Below are 19,712 nucleotides of genomic sequence, written 5' to 3'. Positions count from 1 at the left end.
ATGAAAATTTACATTTTACATGCAATAAAATTATCTTATTGCTAACTAGTTGGTGTTTAAGAACTAACTTAAATCCAAGCAATTATATTTTATTCTTGCACATTTGGTTCCTGCAACTAAAATATGTAAATGTTATCCGTAGTCAACCTTGGCTTTTTATTGGGTGTATTACAGAAACAATAAATTCATAGCCTGTCCTACAATTTGTGAAAGTTGATTTCCACCAACTTCATTAAAGATAGTTTGGAGAGAAAAGCAACACCCATTTCACTCTGACAGACTGGGCATTCATGTGCTTTTATCTTCCCTGGGTACACCCTAGGATCTGAAAGATCTTGCCCGGCATTTTAGTCATAGAGGCTATTAGTCACCCGGAAATCTTGCCTCCACCCTCCCCTAACACAGGTCCTTAAAGGAGATTCTGAAAGTTAAAACTTTTGTTAGGGCACAACTGTGATATTATAAATTTTAAAGTGATTTGATGAAGCGTAAAATCCATTTTTCTATTTCACCCAATTATGACCAAAACTTCTTATAACAAATATCTTAAAATATCAACTAAGTATGCTACTACCATTATATCTATAGTTTAACGTATAACTACTATTAATCATTATAGTAACTGTGTTTTTAAGCTAAGTTTTAAACCCAGAATATGTATAAACCATAGGATAGACAAACTGTAATTATTAATTTTAAAGTCAAATGGCAATATAGAGCCTATTTAAATGCAAAATATTTCCTAATATTCCACGAAAAAGCCAATACTTCAAAAATTATGACCCACAATAGATTTCAATATTTCAAAACACGAGCATATTTCTGTTTTAGGCTCCATGGCAAGAATGAAAACAATTCTTTTAAGGAAAGTTCTTTTCTAATCAATTCTGCATATTTTCTGACTGCAACTCATATTTAATTCAGAGATGTGTCCCCAGTAAAACCTTTGGAGCATTAAGCAGCACAGATGTAACAGAAACTCTGCGTACGCACAACTTGGCCAGGCTTGGTGGGCCCGCCTCTCCTCCCACCCCACCCAATGCCTTCCCCGGCCAGTGACTTCACATCCTTTGACATCAGCACAGCTTTGAAAGGGGGATGGGAGAGCGAGCAGAAAGCAGAAAAACCAGCTTCGAACTATGCATGCAAGGCCTCTCTCAAGCCTCACATTCTGTAAGTAGTTCGTAAAATGCCAATCGGCAGTGACACACCCAACCTCCTCTGGTTAAGTCTGCAGCGAAATGGAGTGAATTCTGCTGGAAAGGACTTCCTGCTTTTCTTATCTGAAGCACAATAGCCATTTATTAACTACCCACGGAAGGTTCCGATTCAGTGAAACACACAATAACTTACCTCGAATATGGAGAAGGGCCACGGGCTGGAAAGGCCCATTGGAGTTGGCCGCATCCACCACCATCCTGCTGCCCGCTTTATTACATGTCAACATCTAGACTCCAGCGGGAAAGGCAATGGACTCCTTAAGGCAAGAAACCAGCCTCCATTTTAGTTTAAAAAAAAAAGACAAACTGAAGCTCTCTGCAGCTGGAGGGAACTGGCTGGTTCGTGATGTCAGCAGGCATGGAGCTCGCTGATTGGCCAGAAGCTGCAACTTAAAATGACACTAAAAAAAAAAAAAACTGCAAACGGAAAGAGCGTTCTGTTTGGCTGTCAGTGTGCACTAAAAGCTTGGACATTTTCCGGCTTTCTGCAGTCTTCATTTCTCAGTAACTTTCAGGCAAAGATCCCATCTCTTAGGGGACAGGACTGAGGCCATAACCTTGGCGAGACTGCAAACAAATGATTCCGAGAGAGCTTCCAAAAAAAGCATGTGCGTACACGTCTCTATGAACTTTAACTTTAGCATTTCCTTAACTGGTACCCCAAATTCAATGGTATTTTATACCCTCCTGTCCATCTTTTACTTTCTAGTTCTAATTACTTTAATGTCTGCATCATAGGTAGTACTCTGGCAACCCAGTTTTTAAAAGCAAATGGCTATTCCAATATCATACAATTCTAGTTCATTAGTTTGGACTCTTGTTCAACTTCCCCTACTATTAATAGGGCAAGTTATGAACTTGTAATCCCCAAACACTGTTTTCTCTGGAGAGTTATTTTTTCCTGAAAAATTAAGTTTAGAAAAATGAAACTGCTTTATATTCAATAGTTAGAAAGTGCTACAAACGAAGGTATTTATATCACCTGGCCATGGGAGTAAAAGGAAAAAAGGAATAAAATGAAATGCAGTGTGTTTATTTTTGTATCATAAAGATGTTGACATACTAGACACTTTCAAGTTGTAGATATTTTGTTTAAAAGATGTTTCGTTTATTTTTATGGGATTATTACCAAAAGCTACTCAGATTACTCAGATCTTAATTTCCCATCATCAAAAAAGGTTAATGTAAAAAGCTATTCTAAGGAGACAAAACATCATTTTTGAACTGGAGTATCATAGGGTCCCATGGGGTAGAGGGAGGTAAGATGAGTTCCTACAAAAAGAAGTATTATCAGTAGCTACAAAAGGAAATGAATAAACTATAAGAAAAATCTCTTTGGCAGGTAGAACTGAAAAAAATTTCTCACTTCTTCACACAAGTAAGAAAGTCTGTCCAAACTATGGCCCCTCTTTTTAAATAAATTTCTCACACAACCCCCACTCATTTGTCCCACTCATGAATAAGAATACAAAGCCCTTTAGTTCCTAAACAGAATTCAAATAGTAAGAAACACCTGACACAAATGAGTTAGCAGTTACATCTGGGGCTGAGCACGCCACACATTCCAATACATGAATGAACTGCTACAACCATTTAGGGTGCTGGCTAAATCCTCCCTCACTAGTAAGAATTTAGTTTTTATTATGTGCATTAATAGCCATTGAAATATATAAATAGATAAAAGCAAGGCAAACCCCACCCCTGCCCCCCTTTCCCTGGAGGCAAAAGACACTGCTGGATTCCATGGCTGGCATGAGACCATTTCTCACTAGCCATGGTGAGGGGGTGCCACCTGATCAGCCTCTCACCACCTCACCACACTGCTGGTTTCACCCCTGCTCTGGTCTGCTGCTACCAAATAGCAGACATAGTTCAACAAAAAGAGCATGTGCTGTCAGTCAGGCAACACGAATCTCGACACTGCTGCACGCTTCCTGGCACTTTGCCACTGACCCCTAGGTTGTGTCTGTCTGGAGCGGACTACCACCATGTAGCCATGCTGATGGTGACAATGGCGCTAACACTCACCATCACCTCCTAATGCAAGGAGTGATGCCAGATGCCTCAGACACAATTAGGAACGAAGTGTTTGGGGGCTTGGTAAGGAGATTCTTATTGCAAATCTGGGCTTTCAAGAGACAGAGGCCTGCCAGTGATTTAATATTTCATACGAGATGAGATGGGACCATGTGCCTATCCTAAGACTACACTGATAAGTTGGAATAGACGGAAAGACTCCAAGGAGGTTTATATATAATATACAGAATTGAAGTCAAAGAAAAAGTGAAGACACTTTCTGATGTATTTTTCCTAATGATCTCAGATCAAAGGATCTCTATTAATGATTTTCCACCATGTTCTTTTGAAACCTTATGCATATAAAGTAGTTCTTTAGAACTCCAAAAATATGATGTGGCTGTCACTGATAAAGCATACTCTAAGGTATAAATAATATAGCAAAAAAAGGCAAACAAAGATAAGGTATATTTCTGAATTGGAAATATAAATACCGTAAACATGCTGATGTTACTTTTTCCCCAAACTGATTTACAGGTTTAAAGCATTTTCAATGAAAATGCAGGTGGGCCTCTTTATTTTCCTAGGTGCTTGACAAAACAATTCTAAAGTTCACCTGGAAAAATAAAAAGCAAGAAGAATGAGAACACTAATGAGAAAGGCCAGTCCTGCCAACTCTAAAGCTGTATGAATTAATGTCAGTGTGATTGGGCACAAGAGGTAGGTTAATGGAACAGAAGCAATAGCTCTCAAACCGATAAACATATTTACATAAATGTAACACCATGATAAAGAATGAATGCCAAATCAAGGGAAAGGGAAAGAATTAGATAATTGCTTGGCAATCTTGGGGCAGCCAACTGGTTAACCACATGTAAGACAGAGTCAATTTAAGTCTTTTTACCTCACACCAAAACAAAATCTGAGATGGATTAAACAGTTAAATAAAAAAAAAAAAATCAAGGTCAGGCACGGTGGCTAACACCTGTAATCCCAGCACTTTGGAAGGCTAAAGCGGGAGGATCACTTGAGGCCAGGAGTTTGAGACCAGCCTGGGCAACATAGTGAGACCCCATTTCTACAAAAAAATTAAGAAATTAGCCAGGCGTGGTGGGGCGCGCCTGTAGCCCCGACCACTAAGGTGACTGAGGTGGGAGGATCACTTGAGCCCAGGAGTTGGAGGCAGCAGTGAGCTAAAAAAAAACACAAACAAAAAAACCCAAAAACTACACTTCCAAATCCCATAGCCTTTAGAAGAAAAGGAAAGTATCAATTCTCAAGCTAAAAAAGGACATTTAAAAACCACTGAACAAATCCCTAAGGGATATTGCCTATATTAAAAAATTACAAATGTCTGTATGTTCCCTCCAAAAAACAAGTAAAAGGAAATATAAATACTATAAATGCAAGGAGTTAATAGTATTACTATAATTGATTAGAAAAACACTGAGACCTTGGTGTTTAAATGATTTGTTTCTCAAAAGAACTATACATAATCAATAACTGTATCAAAAAGTATTTTTTAACCTATCACTCAGCAATTTAAATTACCGTTTTTTAAAATGGTAATTACTCAATACTGGTACAAGTATGATGTAACCTTGCCAAAAAAAAAAATCTATAAATTGTTCTGATTCTTTCAGAAAATAATTTGGCACTATGTATCAAGATTCTTTGTCTAAGTAATTTTACTTCTGGGAATCTATTCTAGAAGTGCCACAAATGAGCATCACATTTCTTAAAATAATCATTTAAAAAATTGTGCTGAAACACACATAAAATTTATCATTTTAACCATTTTTAAGCATATAGTTGAGTGGCATTAAGTACATTCACACTGTTGTACAGTCATTACCACCATCCATCCACAGAACTCTTCTCATCTTGCAAAACTGAAACTTTGTGCCCATTAAACAATAACTCCCCAACCCCTGGCAACCACCATTCTACTTTCTGTTTCTATGAATTTGACTTCTCTAGATACTAATACAAGTGGAATCACACAGTATTTGTCCTTTTGTGACTGGCTTATTTCACTCAGCATAACGCCCTCAAGATTCATCCATGTTATAGCAAGTGTTAAAATTCACTTCCCTTTTAAGGCTGAATAATATTCCATTGGTATATAGTACAGCTGTTTATCCATCCATCTGTCGGTGACACTTGGGTTGCTTCCACCTGTTGGCTATTGTGACTAATGCCGCTATGAGCATAAGTGCACAAACATCTGCTCACATCCCTGCTTTCGATTCTTTCGGGTGTATAACCAGAAGTGAAATTGCTGGATCATATGGTAGTTTTGTTTTTGATTTTTTGAAGAACTGCCACACTGTTTTCCCCAGTGGCTGCACCATTTTACATTCCCACCAACAGAGCACAATAGTTCCAATTTCTCCATGACCTCACCAACATTTGTAATTTTTTAAATAGCAGCCATCCTAACGAATGTGAAGTATTTCATTGTAGTTTTGATTTGCACTTCTCTAATGATTAGTGACATTGAACATCTTTTCCTACGCTTATTGGTCATTTGTATATATACTTCGGAAAAATGTCCATTCACATCCTTCACACAATTTAAAAATCAGATTTTTGTTGCTGCAGGAGTTCTGTATATATTTTGGATGTTAACTCCTTATCCGATACACAATTTGCAAATACGTTCTCCCTTTCTGTGACTTGCCTTTTCACTTTGCTGATTGTATCCTCTGATGCAGAGAAGTTTTAAATTTTGATGTAGTCCACTTCATACCTATTTTTACTTTTGTTGCCTGTGCTTTTGGTGTCATATCCAAGAAATCACCATCTAATCCAACGTCATGAAGCTTTCCCCCTGTTTTCTTCTAAGAGTTTTATAGTTTTAGCTCTTTCGTTTAGATCGTGGTGATCCATTTTAATTTTTGTATGTGGTATGAAGTAAGTGACCCACTTCATTCTTTAGCATGTGGTTATCCAGTTTTCCCAACACCATTTGTTGAAAAGACTGTCTTTCCCCGCTGAATGGTCTTGGCACCCTTGTCAAAAATCATTTGACCATCTATGTGAGGGTTTATTTCTGGGCTTTCTATTCTATGCCATTGGTCTATATGTCTGTCTTTATGCCAATGATATACTGTCTTGATTACTGCAGCTTTGTTGTAAGTTTTAAAATCAGAAAGTGTGAGTCCTCTAACTTTAGTCTTCTTTTTCAAGATTGTGTGGCTATGTTGATCCCTTGAGATTCACTATGAATCTTAGGATGAATTTTTCTATTTCTGGAAAAAAACATGGTAAAAGTTTTAATAGGGATTGCATTGAATCTGTTGATTGCTTTGGATAGTACTGACATCTTAATATTAAGTCTTCCAATCCATAAAAGTCTTTCCATTTTTTGGTGTCATCTTTAATTTCTTTCAGCAAAGTTTTGTAGTTTTCAGTGTACAAGTCTTTTACTTCCTTGATAAGTTGATTTCTAACTATTTTATTCTTTTTGACAGTATCATACTTTATTTATGGTTCTAAAATACTGGAAACTACCTTAATGTCAAAGGGATTATCCCATACATCCAGTGAAATATTATGCATCCATCCACCAAAAATACTTATACATTTATATAAAGAAAACATAAGTGAAAAAAGCAGTATAAAACTTTTCAGAAATAGCATGATCATAAAAAGAATCACTTCCAAAATATCAACAGTGGTCATCATGGGGAGGTATGGCTATGGATTTTTCCTTTTTTATTGATATATAATAGTTGTACACATTTTGGGGTACGAGTGATATCTTGATACAGGTATACAATCTGAAAAGAATGATCAAATCAGGATAACTGGGATATCCATCACTTCATTTATCTTTTTTTTTTTTTTTGAGACAGAGTCTCACTCTGTTGCCCAGGCTAGAGTGAGTGCCGTGGCGTCAGCCTAGCTCACAGAAACCTCAAACTCCTGAGCTCAAGGGATCCTCCTGTCTCAGCCTCCCGAGTAGCTGGGACTACAGGCATGCACCACCATGCCCGGCTAATTTTTTCTATATATATTTTTAGCTGTCCATATAATTTCTTTCTATTTTTAGTAGAGATGGGGTCTCGCTCTTGCTAAGGCTGGTCTCGAACTCCTGAGCTCAAATGATCCGCCCACCTTGGCCTCCCAGAGTGTTGGGATTACAGGCGTGAGCCACCGCGCCCGGCCTCATTTATCTTTTCTTTGTATTGGGAACATTACAATTCTTCTCTTCTAGCTATTTGGAAATATACAACAAATTGCTGTGAACTATATTTCCCTACTGTGCTCTCAAATACTAGAACTTACTCCTTCTATCCAACTATATTTTTGTACCTCTTAACCAACTTCTCTTCATCCCCTTCTCTCCCTTCCCCTCCCCAGTTTCTGGTAACCACCATTCTGCTCTCTACCTCCACAATATCCACTTTTTTAGCTCCCACATGAGTGAGAACGTGTGGTATTTGTCTTTCTGTGCCTGGCTTATTTCACCTAACACAATGACCTCCAGTTTTATCCATGTTGCTGCAAATGACAGGATTTTACTCTTTTTTATGGATGAATGATATTCCACTGTATACATATACCACATTTTCTTTATTTATTCATCTGCTGATGGACACTTAGGTTGATTCTAAATCTTGGCTGCTGTGAATAGTGCTGCAATAAACATGTGAGTGCAGGTATCTCTTCAACATACTGATTTCCTTTCTTCTGGATACTAGTGGGATTGATCCATGTGATTATTTCTGAAACTTCCTTATATCCTTCAGTGTTGCTAAAACAAGCACATATTACTTTCATGAGAATTAAATATAACAATGTTTTAAAATAATTTTTAAAAAGAGATATAGGTTAAATTACAGCAGGGAGAATCCCTCAATGAGTGCTGCCTCAGGTATAGGTTAAGAATAGAGAAAAGGCTGTGATGGGAGCCGAGGAAATCTGATAGAAAAGATTTATTGTGATACATAAATGAGATCATGTATGCAAAAATACACAAACAGAAATTAGCTGAAATGAGGCATGAAAAACTGAACCCACAGATTAGAGGATGTTGACTCCTTGTCTCAATCAGTTATGAGTTGCCTAAATTTTTACCTTTGCATCTGAGTCTATATGCTCATCTAAGCTACAGGGCTCACGTGGTCTCCGGAGCACTTTCTCCATTGATGAAACAAGCTCTCGGCAAATGCAACGCAGAAGAGGCTTTAATGTTTTCATCACCTCCCCGAGCAGGGAGGACAGCTCAGTACAGGGAAAGAGGCTGCCTTGAATAACCCCAGGCTGCATCTTTCCTCACCTGTAAAACGGGATGTATCCCCACCTCCTCCCATTAAGAAGAGTAAACATCGTGTATGGAGGACACTCCCCCTACGGAGTTGAAGTGGACAGCCCAGGAGGGAGCAGCTCCAGCTGAGGCAGGATACAAGTAAATGTAGCTCTGGCCACCACACGCAAAATGCAGGAAGCAGTGGGCACCGTCCCACTCGAAAAACCTGAGCTGTCCACCAACAGCGTTTCAGACAGATCCCTCCAGCTGCAATGTGGGGCTGCAGCAGAGCCACTTAAGGGATTTCTACTTAGACTAACCCCTTCCGAGCAGGCTTCCTCTTACCTCCTGGTTCTGTGGCTCTCTCCCTCAGCCCAGTCCCTAGATAATTCCTGGCACCCATCAAATATACTGAATGAATGAATGAATCGGGCATGGCACCTAGTTCTGATCTTACAAAACCCCCTTGCTACTCTTCACACCGCTACCCTGCAGCACATAGTTAAGAGGGATATACCATCGCATCCCTTCGAGAACAGCAATTCCCATTCCTCCGAATACAGATCCCTTTCCAGGCTTCCCACGACACACTTGCCGCAGGAGTGGACACCTTTCACCACCTGTGGTCAGGCCTACCTGCCTTCTGTGCTGGCCTCACAACAGCACAGAACCTTTGAACCTTTCCTGAGGCCGTGGCCGCACGGTGAAGGGTTGGAGCCAGTACCAAGGAAGGGTGCCTTGCTGGTTCAGTCCAGAGTGCCTGCACAACTGAACGTGGGCACACAGACCCACAGGCCTCTCACCAAATACCATAAACACAGTAATCTTTGCATTATACAAAAATGAAGGTTTGAAAAGGAATTATTCTTTATTGTCTGGGTCCCCCATCACTGTTTCATTCTTTACTTAAAACAAACTGCCTGTAAATACATCCCACTGATGTTATTTCCAGATAGTAATTCCAAATAAAACTTTCAAATTTTCATTTCTAAATTCAACTGAAGGTTTTATTTTTATTTTTTACCTCCTCCAGCAATTTTGTAGGCAAATTAAATATGCTTGTATTTTAGTGAAGAAGTTTTACAGTAATTAACAAAAAGCTGGTTTTTTGAACCGAGAGACCTGTGGCATCATAACCACAGTGCACTGACAGGGTGCCGGCCAGCACTATTTGTTTTTTTAAATTGGAAACTATGTAAGCATGGATGATATATGCTTTGTTGAGTGAGAAATCTAACCTAAAAAATTTGGCTTCACTTACAGGTTAAAATAGACTTTTCCCTGAGACAGATAAAGATTCCTAATATCCAACTACGTTCAAAGGTTTCCAGGGAACTTGTGCTTGTCAATACCAAGGACAAGTGGACAGGCACTTGTGCTCTGTTAACATGAGTGAGTCCTCTGAGTGATGAGCTTGTCCACAGGGAAGCTCAGGATAGGGATGTGGAACAGAAGAAGTGAAATCCACCCTAAGTGCTGTGTCCTGAGGCCTTGGCTTACTTTTCTACTCCCTGCAGCGAGGCTGGAAAACCATATAAATAAAGCAAGTGCTCACACTCCTTTTTCTGAGAACACAGGAAACCAACACAAAGTACGTAAAGCATGCATACATCGGAGTGCTTTCATGCTAATTGTTTTGTTTAATTTGCCTACACTCTTACCAACCCATGCAGTTGGTCAAGTGAGTCATAAACTTCATTTTCCACGAAGTCTGAGGGGGAGTGAGGTGAAGGGACCCTTGAGCCTGGATGGGTTCTGGCCACCCTGAGAGAGTGGTTTCCATCTCTGTGGAAACTGAGGGAGAAGGAAAAGGACAGGCTGGAGCCCGGAGGGCTTTTCATTTCCTCAGTGAACGTACTGTGTGTTTTCTGGATCCTTGGCAGATGCTAGAATGGGAAACACACATAAGAGTTAATGTGAGTAGTGAGTGGTATAAGATGTACAGTGTGTTCTGCAACCCAGTGTCCACCACTGATGCATGGATAAGCAAACTGTGGTCCGTCCACACATGGAATACCATTCAGCAAAGTTATGGCACATGTTACAACATGGGTGGACCTCGAGGACATTATGTTTAGTGAAATAAGCCAGATACAGAAGAACAAATACTGTATGATTCCATTTGAATGAGGTTCCTACAGTAGGCAAAACCACAGATACAGAAAGTAGAATAGAGGTTACCGGGGGTTGGGGGACGGGAGAGGGAAGCCTTACTGTTTCATGGAGTTTCTGTTAGGGGAAGATGAAAAAATTTTGGGTGTAGATAGCAGTGAAGGTTATACAGCATCATGAATGTATTTAATACCACTGAATTGTACACTTATGAATGGTTAAAATAATAAATATTATGCTATGTACATTTCACCACAATTTAAAAAAAAGATAAGGAAGGCTTGAGCCAGGGAAGTTCAGGAAATACTTGAGAAGGCAGGAGCAGCAGGGTGCTAGACTGCACAGAGGATGAGTATGTCCAGGGAGTGGCCTCTGTGTATATGAGTGAGTGAGAGATATTAAGAGATATTATATATGAGCTGAATGTAAGGTGCTGGGGGAAATCCAGGCAAGGTATGGGGAAGTCTGAGCTAAACACTAAAGTGAAATTACAGCTAGCAGCTGGAAACCAAACCCTGGTGCTCCCCAGAGAGAGTTGAGCTTGAATCCAGAGTGACGTCAAGGCCACGTTTGTGGCTCCCAGGCAGTGGAGAGAAGGGTGTGCTGGAGGGGCCAGGCTCAGGCTGTCTGATAGGCGACCAGCTCTCAATTCCTTACGGCTCTTTCTAAGCCGACTAGAGTAAGAGCAGGCACTCTGGTGACCTCCTCACACTATGTCTTTATAATTCTTCAATAGCAAGAATTCCTTACAAGGGGCTGGAGCTAGAATGCCATGGTGGCTCTGGGGCCTCTAGCTCCCCGAGGGCAAGGGCCACCCCTGGTCATTGTTCTGACTCTCTCCCCTTACTCTCAACAGTACAGATGGCCGGTGGGAACTGGCACCTGCCTTACCAAGCCCGGGGCTGTGTCTTCTCATTATTGTGGGTAGTCACAGGAAGATACAAAATCAAAGCACGGGAGAGAAACAAAGACTAATGAAAGCACAGATCCCCTGTCCAGTTCTTTCTAAGCCGACTAGAGTAAGAGCAGGCACTCTGGTGACCTCCTCACACGATGTCTTTATAATTCTTCAATAGCAAGAGGCCAAAGGTCCTATATACTTGTGTAATTCATTTTTAAGCAGCCAAACCCCACTTTTATGGCAACATTTTCACTTTTACCAGAAAATAAACTGTTTTGAATGGGGGTGAAATAGTGCATTTTTACAAAAGAAGAGCAAGAAATATAAAATATTTAACTGCGATTCAAAAGCCAATTTTAAAAAATCCAAGTAAATTTTCCAAATAATAATGTAACAAGTTCTTTCACAAAAGGCCAAGTACTTAGCAAGTCCTCTGCCTCAAGACCTCTCGTGAGTTGATAAATGACATTATTCCACTATAACTTTGACTTCTGTCAGGCCATTCTTTCTAAAACAGGGAGAATGGCTTCAAGAAACAAAGTCCATGATTAATTTACTCCTCCCATAAGTATCTTTTAAAAAGCTTGTCTCTTCATTTAACATTTAACACTTCTACCTTCTAGACCAAAAATGTTAAATGAAGCAATTAATTCAGAAAAATCTTTCAATCAACAGGTCTGAAGATATATTCAACTGCACTGTTAAAAAAAAACTAAAAAATGAAATACTGTTTTCCATGTAACAAGCGACTAAAGCTTTTATTGATGCCAGTGCTGGAGAGGTATAAGGGGACGAGCATCACACACACTCAGGGTAGGAGTGGACGCAGGGCCGCCTCTCTGGAAAGTGTCTGGACAACAGCCAGCAAAGGTTTTTGAAAACTCATACTCTTTTGATCCAGTATTTCCTTTCTTTGAATCCAGCTTAAGGAAAGGTTCAAAGATGTGAACAACAATGATAACAGAAGATTTACTTAGCAGCATTGTTTATAATAGATAAAAAAACTGGGGTATTCAAGGAATGAAATAATAACTGGTTGTTAAAAATCATGCTGCTCATTTCCACTAATGTCAGAAACAAGACAAGTAGTACTCTTACCACTATTACGTAACATTTTACTGGAAATATCAGTCAACTCCAGAGAAAGACATGAGAGGTATACAATGAAAAACAAAGAGCTGAAATTATCTTTATGTGTAGATGATCTGATCAGATACCTGAAACACCCAAAAGAATCAACTGAAAAACCACTGCAAACATAAGATAATTTGGTAAGCGAGCAGGATATGAAAGCAAGACCCCAAAATCCATAGCCTTCATATAAATAATTAATAACTATTTGGAAAACACAATGGAAGAGAAGACTCCTATTTACAATAGCAACAATGGTAGACTATCTGGGCATTAACTTAATAAGAAATGTGCAAAACCCACATGAAGAAAACTTAAAAACACCCTAAAGGACATGAAATTGGACTTGGAAAACAGGAAGACACAACATACTCTTAGATAAGAGGAAGCACACATCATAAGATGCCAACCCTTCCTCAGATATTTTAAAAATGTAACGGGATCCCAATAAAATGCCAACAGTAGCCGGGCGACAGGGTGCATGCCTGTAGTCTCAGCGACTTGGGAGGCTGAGACAGGAGGATTGCTTGAGTCCAGGAGTTCAAGAACTGCCCAGGCAACACAGCAAGACCCCATCTCTAAAAAAATAAATAAGTAAAATAAAAATGCCAACAGCTTTTTCTGCAATGAGATGAGCCAATTTAAAGTTCCAATTGTTTGTAATAATGTCAGTATTGTCACAAATTATTTTAGTAAAATGTAGCCATAATTACATCAATGATGTTAGAAATCAAGATTTTCAGTGTAAGACAAAGACATAAAACTCTGAAAATACAAGAAAAAAAGTGAAAACACTATAATATTAAAATTGAACTGAAAATATCAATATGAATGCATGACTAAAATAATTTATATTTGAGCTCCCTCCATTGAAAGCACTTAAAACTGTTAATCAGTCCAGTAGCAATGAGCACTCCTACTACCTAGATTTTGGTCTCTAATATCATTCCCTAATGAAAGGAACCAGGGCTCTTTGAAAAATGCTGATTCCAAGTTTGGGACAAGGAAAATGCAAAGTAAGCCTTGGGGATACCTCACTGTGTCAGAAATCAAGGAAGCAAAAACAAATGAGGCTATGTAAAAAGCCTCATAGACTATCAGCTAGTCCAAGGGACACTCAATGGTTGAAATTAGGCATTTGAACACCAGAAGAGTAATAATTTTAGTACATTAAAACACACCTAAATCAATGACAGTAGTCCATAATGTTATTAAAGAGAAAGCCAGAAAAAAAGCTTAAGTTGTCACCATGTGAGGGAAACTGGTCACCAAAAGACAAAGAATTAAGCTTATCCTGCTTTTCCAGTAGGAACCATATTTTAGGATAACCAAATATCTCCAGTTGGGAAGGAAAATCACTGCTTTCAAAAGAATGCTAAATGCTAAACTCTCTAGCGAAACTATTGACTCAGGCAAGGCTTATCAACTGGTATTTAAAACATCAGCATATGGTTGAGGGGAATAGACACTGGCAGGATGCCAAAATATACACAGCAGAGTATCACTAGTACTTTCTGAATTGCAAAGGGAAACGTAATTGTTCAGTGGAGAGATCAATCTGTCATCGCCTTAATTCAGTGGTAAAATTTAAGATTTAGCACCCCTTCGGATAGGCAACCAGAGATTATGCCATCTGCCACAATAATGACACAATCTCCTGAGTTACACGGCATCACCTTTGATGTATTTCAGCCAAAAAGGTTTTCTTTACAGGACTCACAGGCAACAAGTAGGATATTCTGCAGAACGCTGGGCTAATTTAACAAGTCAGTATTGTGGTTTAAGATACTCCCAGACTGGCACTGCCCCCAGTGTCTGGCAAAACAAAAACAAATTCCTGTTGAATATGATACTTTCATTCTAGGTTTCAATTTATTTCAAATATTTGAATACAATGACCAGCATACAATAAAAAAATCATCAGGTACACAAAGAAATAAGACATCATGAACAAAACATAACAAAGACTTCAGATATTGGTACTACCTGACACAGGCCATAAAACAGCTGTGCTTACTATTACTATACTTAAAGAAATGACAAGTTTGACAGCATGTGCAATAGAATAGGAAAATATTTTAAAATGACACTGCAGATTAAAGAAAACCAAAAAGAACTTCCAGAAATGAAAAAAATACATCTGAAATTAAAAGCTCAACAGAAGGGCTTAACACAGACAGACAAACCTGAAGATTATCAATGAGGTAACAGAAATTGAAAGTAAGTGTTTAGAAACTTTGATAGCAATTTAAGACGGTAATTTTATGTCTTCTGGCTATAATAATAAAAAACTGTGGGTGTATTTTGTATTTCAAACCTTTATAATGATTTATTTTTATTATATTTTATGATAAAATAAAGGACTCATATCCAGGATAAAGAACGGTTACAATTCAATAACAAGACGATGACTAACTTAAAAATAGACAAAAGATATGAATAGATGTCTCATCAAAGAAGATATACAAACGGCTAATAGACACATGAAAAGATGCTTAATGTCTCCATTCACTGGGGCAATGCAAATGAAAACCATAGTGAGACACCAAGAAAGACTATAAGCAGAAAGACAGACAATAATAAAATTGGCCAAAATGCGGACACACTGGAGCCCTTATACATTGCTGGCTGCAGTGTAAAATGGTGCAACTATTTTGGAAAACAGTTTGGCAGTTTCCTTAAAAGCTAAACATAAACTTACCATACAAGCTGGCAATTCCACTCCTAGGCATCTACCCAAGAGAAATGAAAATATATGTTCACACAAAGACTTACATGTAAATGTTCACAGTTGCATTATTTGTAATAGTTAAAAAACAACCCAATGTCCATTAACTGGTGAATGGATACATAAAACAATATCCATATGATTGAATATTATTCAGCATTAAAAAGAAACAAGGTAATCAACATGGATAAGCCTCACATACATTATACCAGGCAAAAGAGCCAGATATGAAAGACTACATATTGTACAATTTTACTTACATGAACTGTCCAGAAAAAGCAAATCTAGAGACAGCAAGCAGACCAGTGGTTGCCTGCAGCTGGGGATGGGAGCAGGAATTGATGCTAATGGGCATGATGTAACTTTTGAAGGATTCTGGAAATATTCTAAAATGGGATTGTAGTGATGGTTGCACAGTTCTACACATTTATTAAAACAATCAAAATTTCCACTTACAATGGGTAAATTTTAAGCTATGTAAATTATGCCTCAACAAAATTTTAAAAAAGAAAAATCTATGATTTGAAAGGTTAGGAAAAAAAAAATCAAGGGATGGGCTTGAAGTTATACTCAGAAGGAATACATGGCTTTAAATTCTTTCATTATTAAAAAGCAAACTAAAAATAAGTGAACTCTATTCAACTTACTAAATGAAGAAAAGGATAAAAGAAATAGGATAATTAAAGATAAAAGTGGAGATGAATGATACTGAACACAAACGAAATAGTCAAAAGAATACATGAATTCATAAAGAGACATGAGCACCACAGATGTGGAAGAGATTAAAAAGTTCACCAAACAATATCATGTATGAGGTAACACATGACATAGTCTAAATGGATCCACTATGGAAGAAGCTACAGATTTACCATAGAGAAAAGCATTAGGCCCAGCTGAGTTCTAAGTCACTCTTTTAATGCTATTTCATGGGCACATTCACATTTTATTATTTTGAAATCTGGGTGCATCTTACAATCCCTGTCATGAGACGGCAGCGTCGGAGAGCAGCAGGAAAACCTTATGGAGACCACGCCTGGGAGAGATCACAATGTGCCAGTGTCAATGCATCTTAAGATTTGATAGGCCAGGTGTGGTGGCTCACGCCTGTAATCCTAGCACTTGGGAGGCCGAGGCGGGCGGATCCTTTGAGCTCAGGAGTTCGAGACTAGCCTGAGCGAGAGTGAGACCCTGTCTCTACTAAAAATAGAAAGAAATTATATGGACAACTAAAAATATACAGAAAAAATTAGCAGGGCATGGTGGCGCATGCCTATAGTCCCAGCTACTCGGGAGGCTGAGGCAGAAGGATTGCTTGAGCCCAGGAGTTTGAGGTTGCTATGAGCTAGGAGGACACCATGGCACTCACTCTAGCCCGGGCAACAGAGCGAGACTCTGTTTCAAAAAAAAAAAAAAAAGATTTGATAAAATACAGTAGTACAAAAAAGGAAGAAAACTACAGACCACTTCTACAGTTAAATACAGAAGCAAAGATTCTAAAGAAAATTAATAAATCAAACTAGGCACTGTATAAAATTCACCATGACAAAATTGAGGTCTATTCCAGTAAAGCAAAGATAGTTCAAAATGAGAAAAAAATCTAACACCACAGCAATTATAATATTAAGGCCTTAAGGAGAAAAATCATACAGCATTTGATAAAATTCAGCAGCAGTGCACAACCATCACACACTGGCATGGCACCCACCAGCCTGCATGGGTGAGGCCCATGCTAGTGTGGACTGTGGAACACCAGCAGCCTGGTAAGGACCATTTATCAGAAACCAAGAGCCACTTTTCCATTAAATGAGAAGTGTTGAAGCCAGTTCCTAAAATGAGAGAAAGCAGGAATGCATGCTTTCACCTCTGTTATCTATGTTTTATTGGTTCTAGCTAGTGTTATAATAAAATTAAAATAACAAGTATATATTGGTATAAATATTGGAAGAGAGATAAAAGAACCTAATTACAAATGACAGGACTATATGTGCAGATTCTAGTAAAAAATTACTAAGATTAATAAGAAAATTTGATAAGGTGATGGTGTAATATTTAAAAACCAATTATCTTTTCATGAGAATAGCTAGAACCAATTAGAAGCAGAAATGGAAAAATTATAACCCAGTCATCAGAGTGACAAAAACTATAAAGTATTTAGGAATAAATTTAGTGGAAAGTTAGAAATTTACAAGAAAGCCATAAAATCTTATAAGAAAACAAGACTCAGAAAAATGGAGGCAATATACTATTTTCTTAGATAGAAAAAGAGTATCATAAAACTGTCAATCTTCCCCAAATTAAAATATAACTTTAAGGTAATTCTAATCAATTCCTATTGTTTCTGAACTAGATGAAATTATTTTAGCATATATACAGAAACACTATTTTAGAAAAGCCAAGAAAGAATTATCAAACAAGACCAGTGAAGGGAATTAGCTTGATCAATGTGAAATTCTCCAGGACATGTGGATTTACTATGTAGAATTTACCCTTTTGGGGAACAGGGAAAGTGTCAGTGGGAGTATGTTGCATGCCATTCTTACTAGATATAATGAGAAATGGAGGAAAAGGAAGTTGAGAATAGAAAGCAGATGTTGAACAGATGGCCTGGAGAAAGAGGCTTGTGCAGACTCCTCAGAAGAGGTAGAGGAAGTGTACTCAGGCCTGCACTAGTACTTCCACGGGCTGTGTCCTGCACACGAAAGAGGCGGGGTGCATGCCCAACGTGCCTGTATCATGACAAGAACCAAGCTCCAGCTGGAACAGGCTTGGCCCATGAAGGTCAAGAATGGTTATGCAAAGCTTTTTCCATCCCAGACATCCAAATTATTGGGCTTCCTGAAGGCAACAGAAGGAAGAGGCGTGTACGTATTCCTGTCCTCACTGTCTCCCCGCTGGGCTGTTCACTCCAGGAGAGCAGGGGCTTGGTTTTGTTTAATTCTGTACCACCAGTACCTAGAAACACTTTCATGGGGGCTAATACATATTTGATAAGTGAATGAACAGCATCAGAAAGCATGGACTATTTGGGAAGAGAAAGACTCATCAAAAATGATTTTGTGTGTATGTGATCTACCACAAAGGTAAACCAAATAGCCAAATACAAGCTCTGTAAAATGGAGTGAGTGGGAAGCCTGGATTTCTAGCAAGTGAAGGGCAGAAAATTCATCCCCTCACCCATAAGTCCACCCACCCAACCTTCCCTCCCCTCCACCTGCACATCTGCCCCGAGTTCCTGCTATATATCCTATAGCATGGAAGGCACGGGGAATAAAGCTATAAAGGAGACAAACTTCCTGCTCTCACTGAATTCATACTCAATGCAAATTAACTGTAAAACACTCATTATTATAAATTTAATGTATGAAAAATGTCTGATGTTTAGCATACTAATCTTATATTTTAGTAAATATAAAGGTTTTAAGAGGTTGACATTTGACTTTAGCTTCCTTATCCTGTTTTCTTTGATAAGGTTTTAAAAGTACCTCAACCTCAAAATCCCCTAAACGAAGACTTTTAGGGATTAAACACTCTCAGATGGAAACAGGTAACTGTGCCATCTGGGGGGAAATTTAAAGTAAAGAGCACTTTTCCCTGACTTATTTCAAATAAAGAACCCCTGAACAGAGGTAAGCCTCAAACGATTCGTAACGAAGAATGTCCATAAAGTGCTATAGCTATAGGTCTTACCTCTCACACGTTAGAAAAATGAAGAAATTCTGCTATAATTTTTACAATTACTGACTTGTAATAACTCCTTTCTGAATTGATAGAGTTCTAAGACAAATAAGAGTCAATTTTTAGAAAAAAGCTGGCTAGCTTAATATAATATGAAAAGATTTCCAGTTTTTCCTGTTTTCTTAGTGTATATACGAATAATACATTAGTTATTACATTTTTATCTTAAATAGCTCTGGAATTTAAAATGTTGGTTGAATAAATAAGTTAATGACATTCAGTCTACAAAAACCTCTAATACAGATGATGATTCTGCAAAATACAAACACAGCAAGATATAAGAAACCGTCAAATGATCAAAACATTATTCCTTCCCCCCAAAAGCCAAAATTTAGCCTTTAAAAGACAAAAAAATTACCTTTTAAAGATGATAGTTTTTGAAGTTCTCTATTGCTGCTTGCACTAAACCTTGAAGAATTTTGCCGTTTGTCTTTCTTCGCTATGGGCTGAGAGATTGGTACTTTTATTTTAGAAGGTACTGTAGACGAGACAGCAACAAGGCTGTTTTTCCTGCTGGAAATTGGCTTCAAAAACAAAAACAAAAACAAATGAATATGTACAATGGTTGTATTTTATAGCCCAACTAAAATATAGAAAAACCATATGCAAAAA

General features: G+C 38.3%; 1 protein-coding gene across 4 annotated transcripts in view; it reads right to left on the bottom strand.

Annotated features, from left to right (window-relative positions):
- Positions 1-19,712, bottom strand: part of PPP2R5C (protein phosphatase 2 regulatory subunit B'gamma) — a 139,615-nt gene that overhangs the window by 99,729 nt on the left and 20,174 nt on the right. For 2 of the 4 annotated variants that reach the window (XM_069489809.1, XM_069489818.1), the window contains exon 3: positions 19,459-19,624. In XM_069489809.1, coding sequence (XP_069345910.1) covers positions 19,459-19,624 — 166 coding nt within the window. Of the gene's footprint in view, positions 1-1,353; positions 1,508-19,458; positions 19,625-19,712 lie in introns of those variants that run through there. The other 2 variants (XM_069489829.1, XM_069489838.1) reach the window with 1 other exon arrangement.

This window comes from Eulemur rufifrons, chromosome 2, assembly GCF_041146395.1.
Source record: "Eulemur rufifrons isolate Redbay chromosome 2, OSU_ERuf_1, whole genome shotgun sequence".
Classification (NCBI taxonomy): Eukaryota; Metazoa; Chordata; class Mammalia; order Primates; family Lemuridae; genus Eulemur; species Eulemur rufifrons.
The sequence above is the reverse complement of the archived record's forward strand: the minus strand, read 5'-3'. Positions and strand labels throughout refer to the sequence as shown.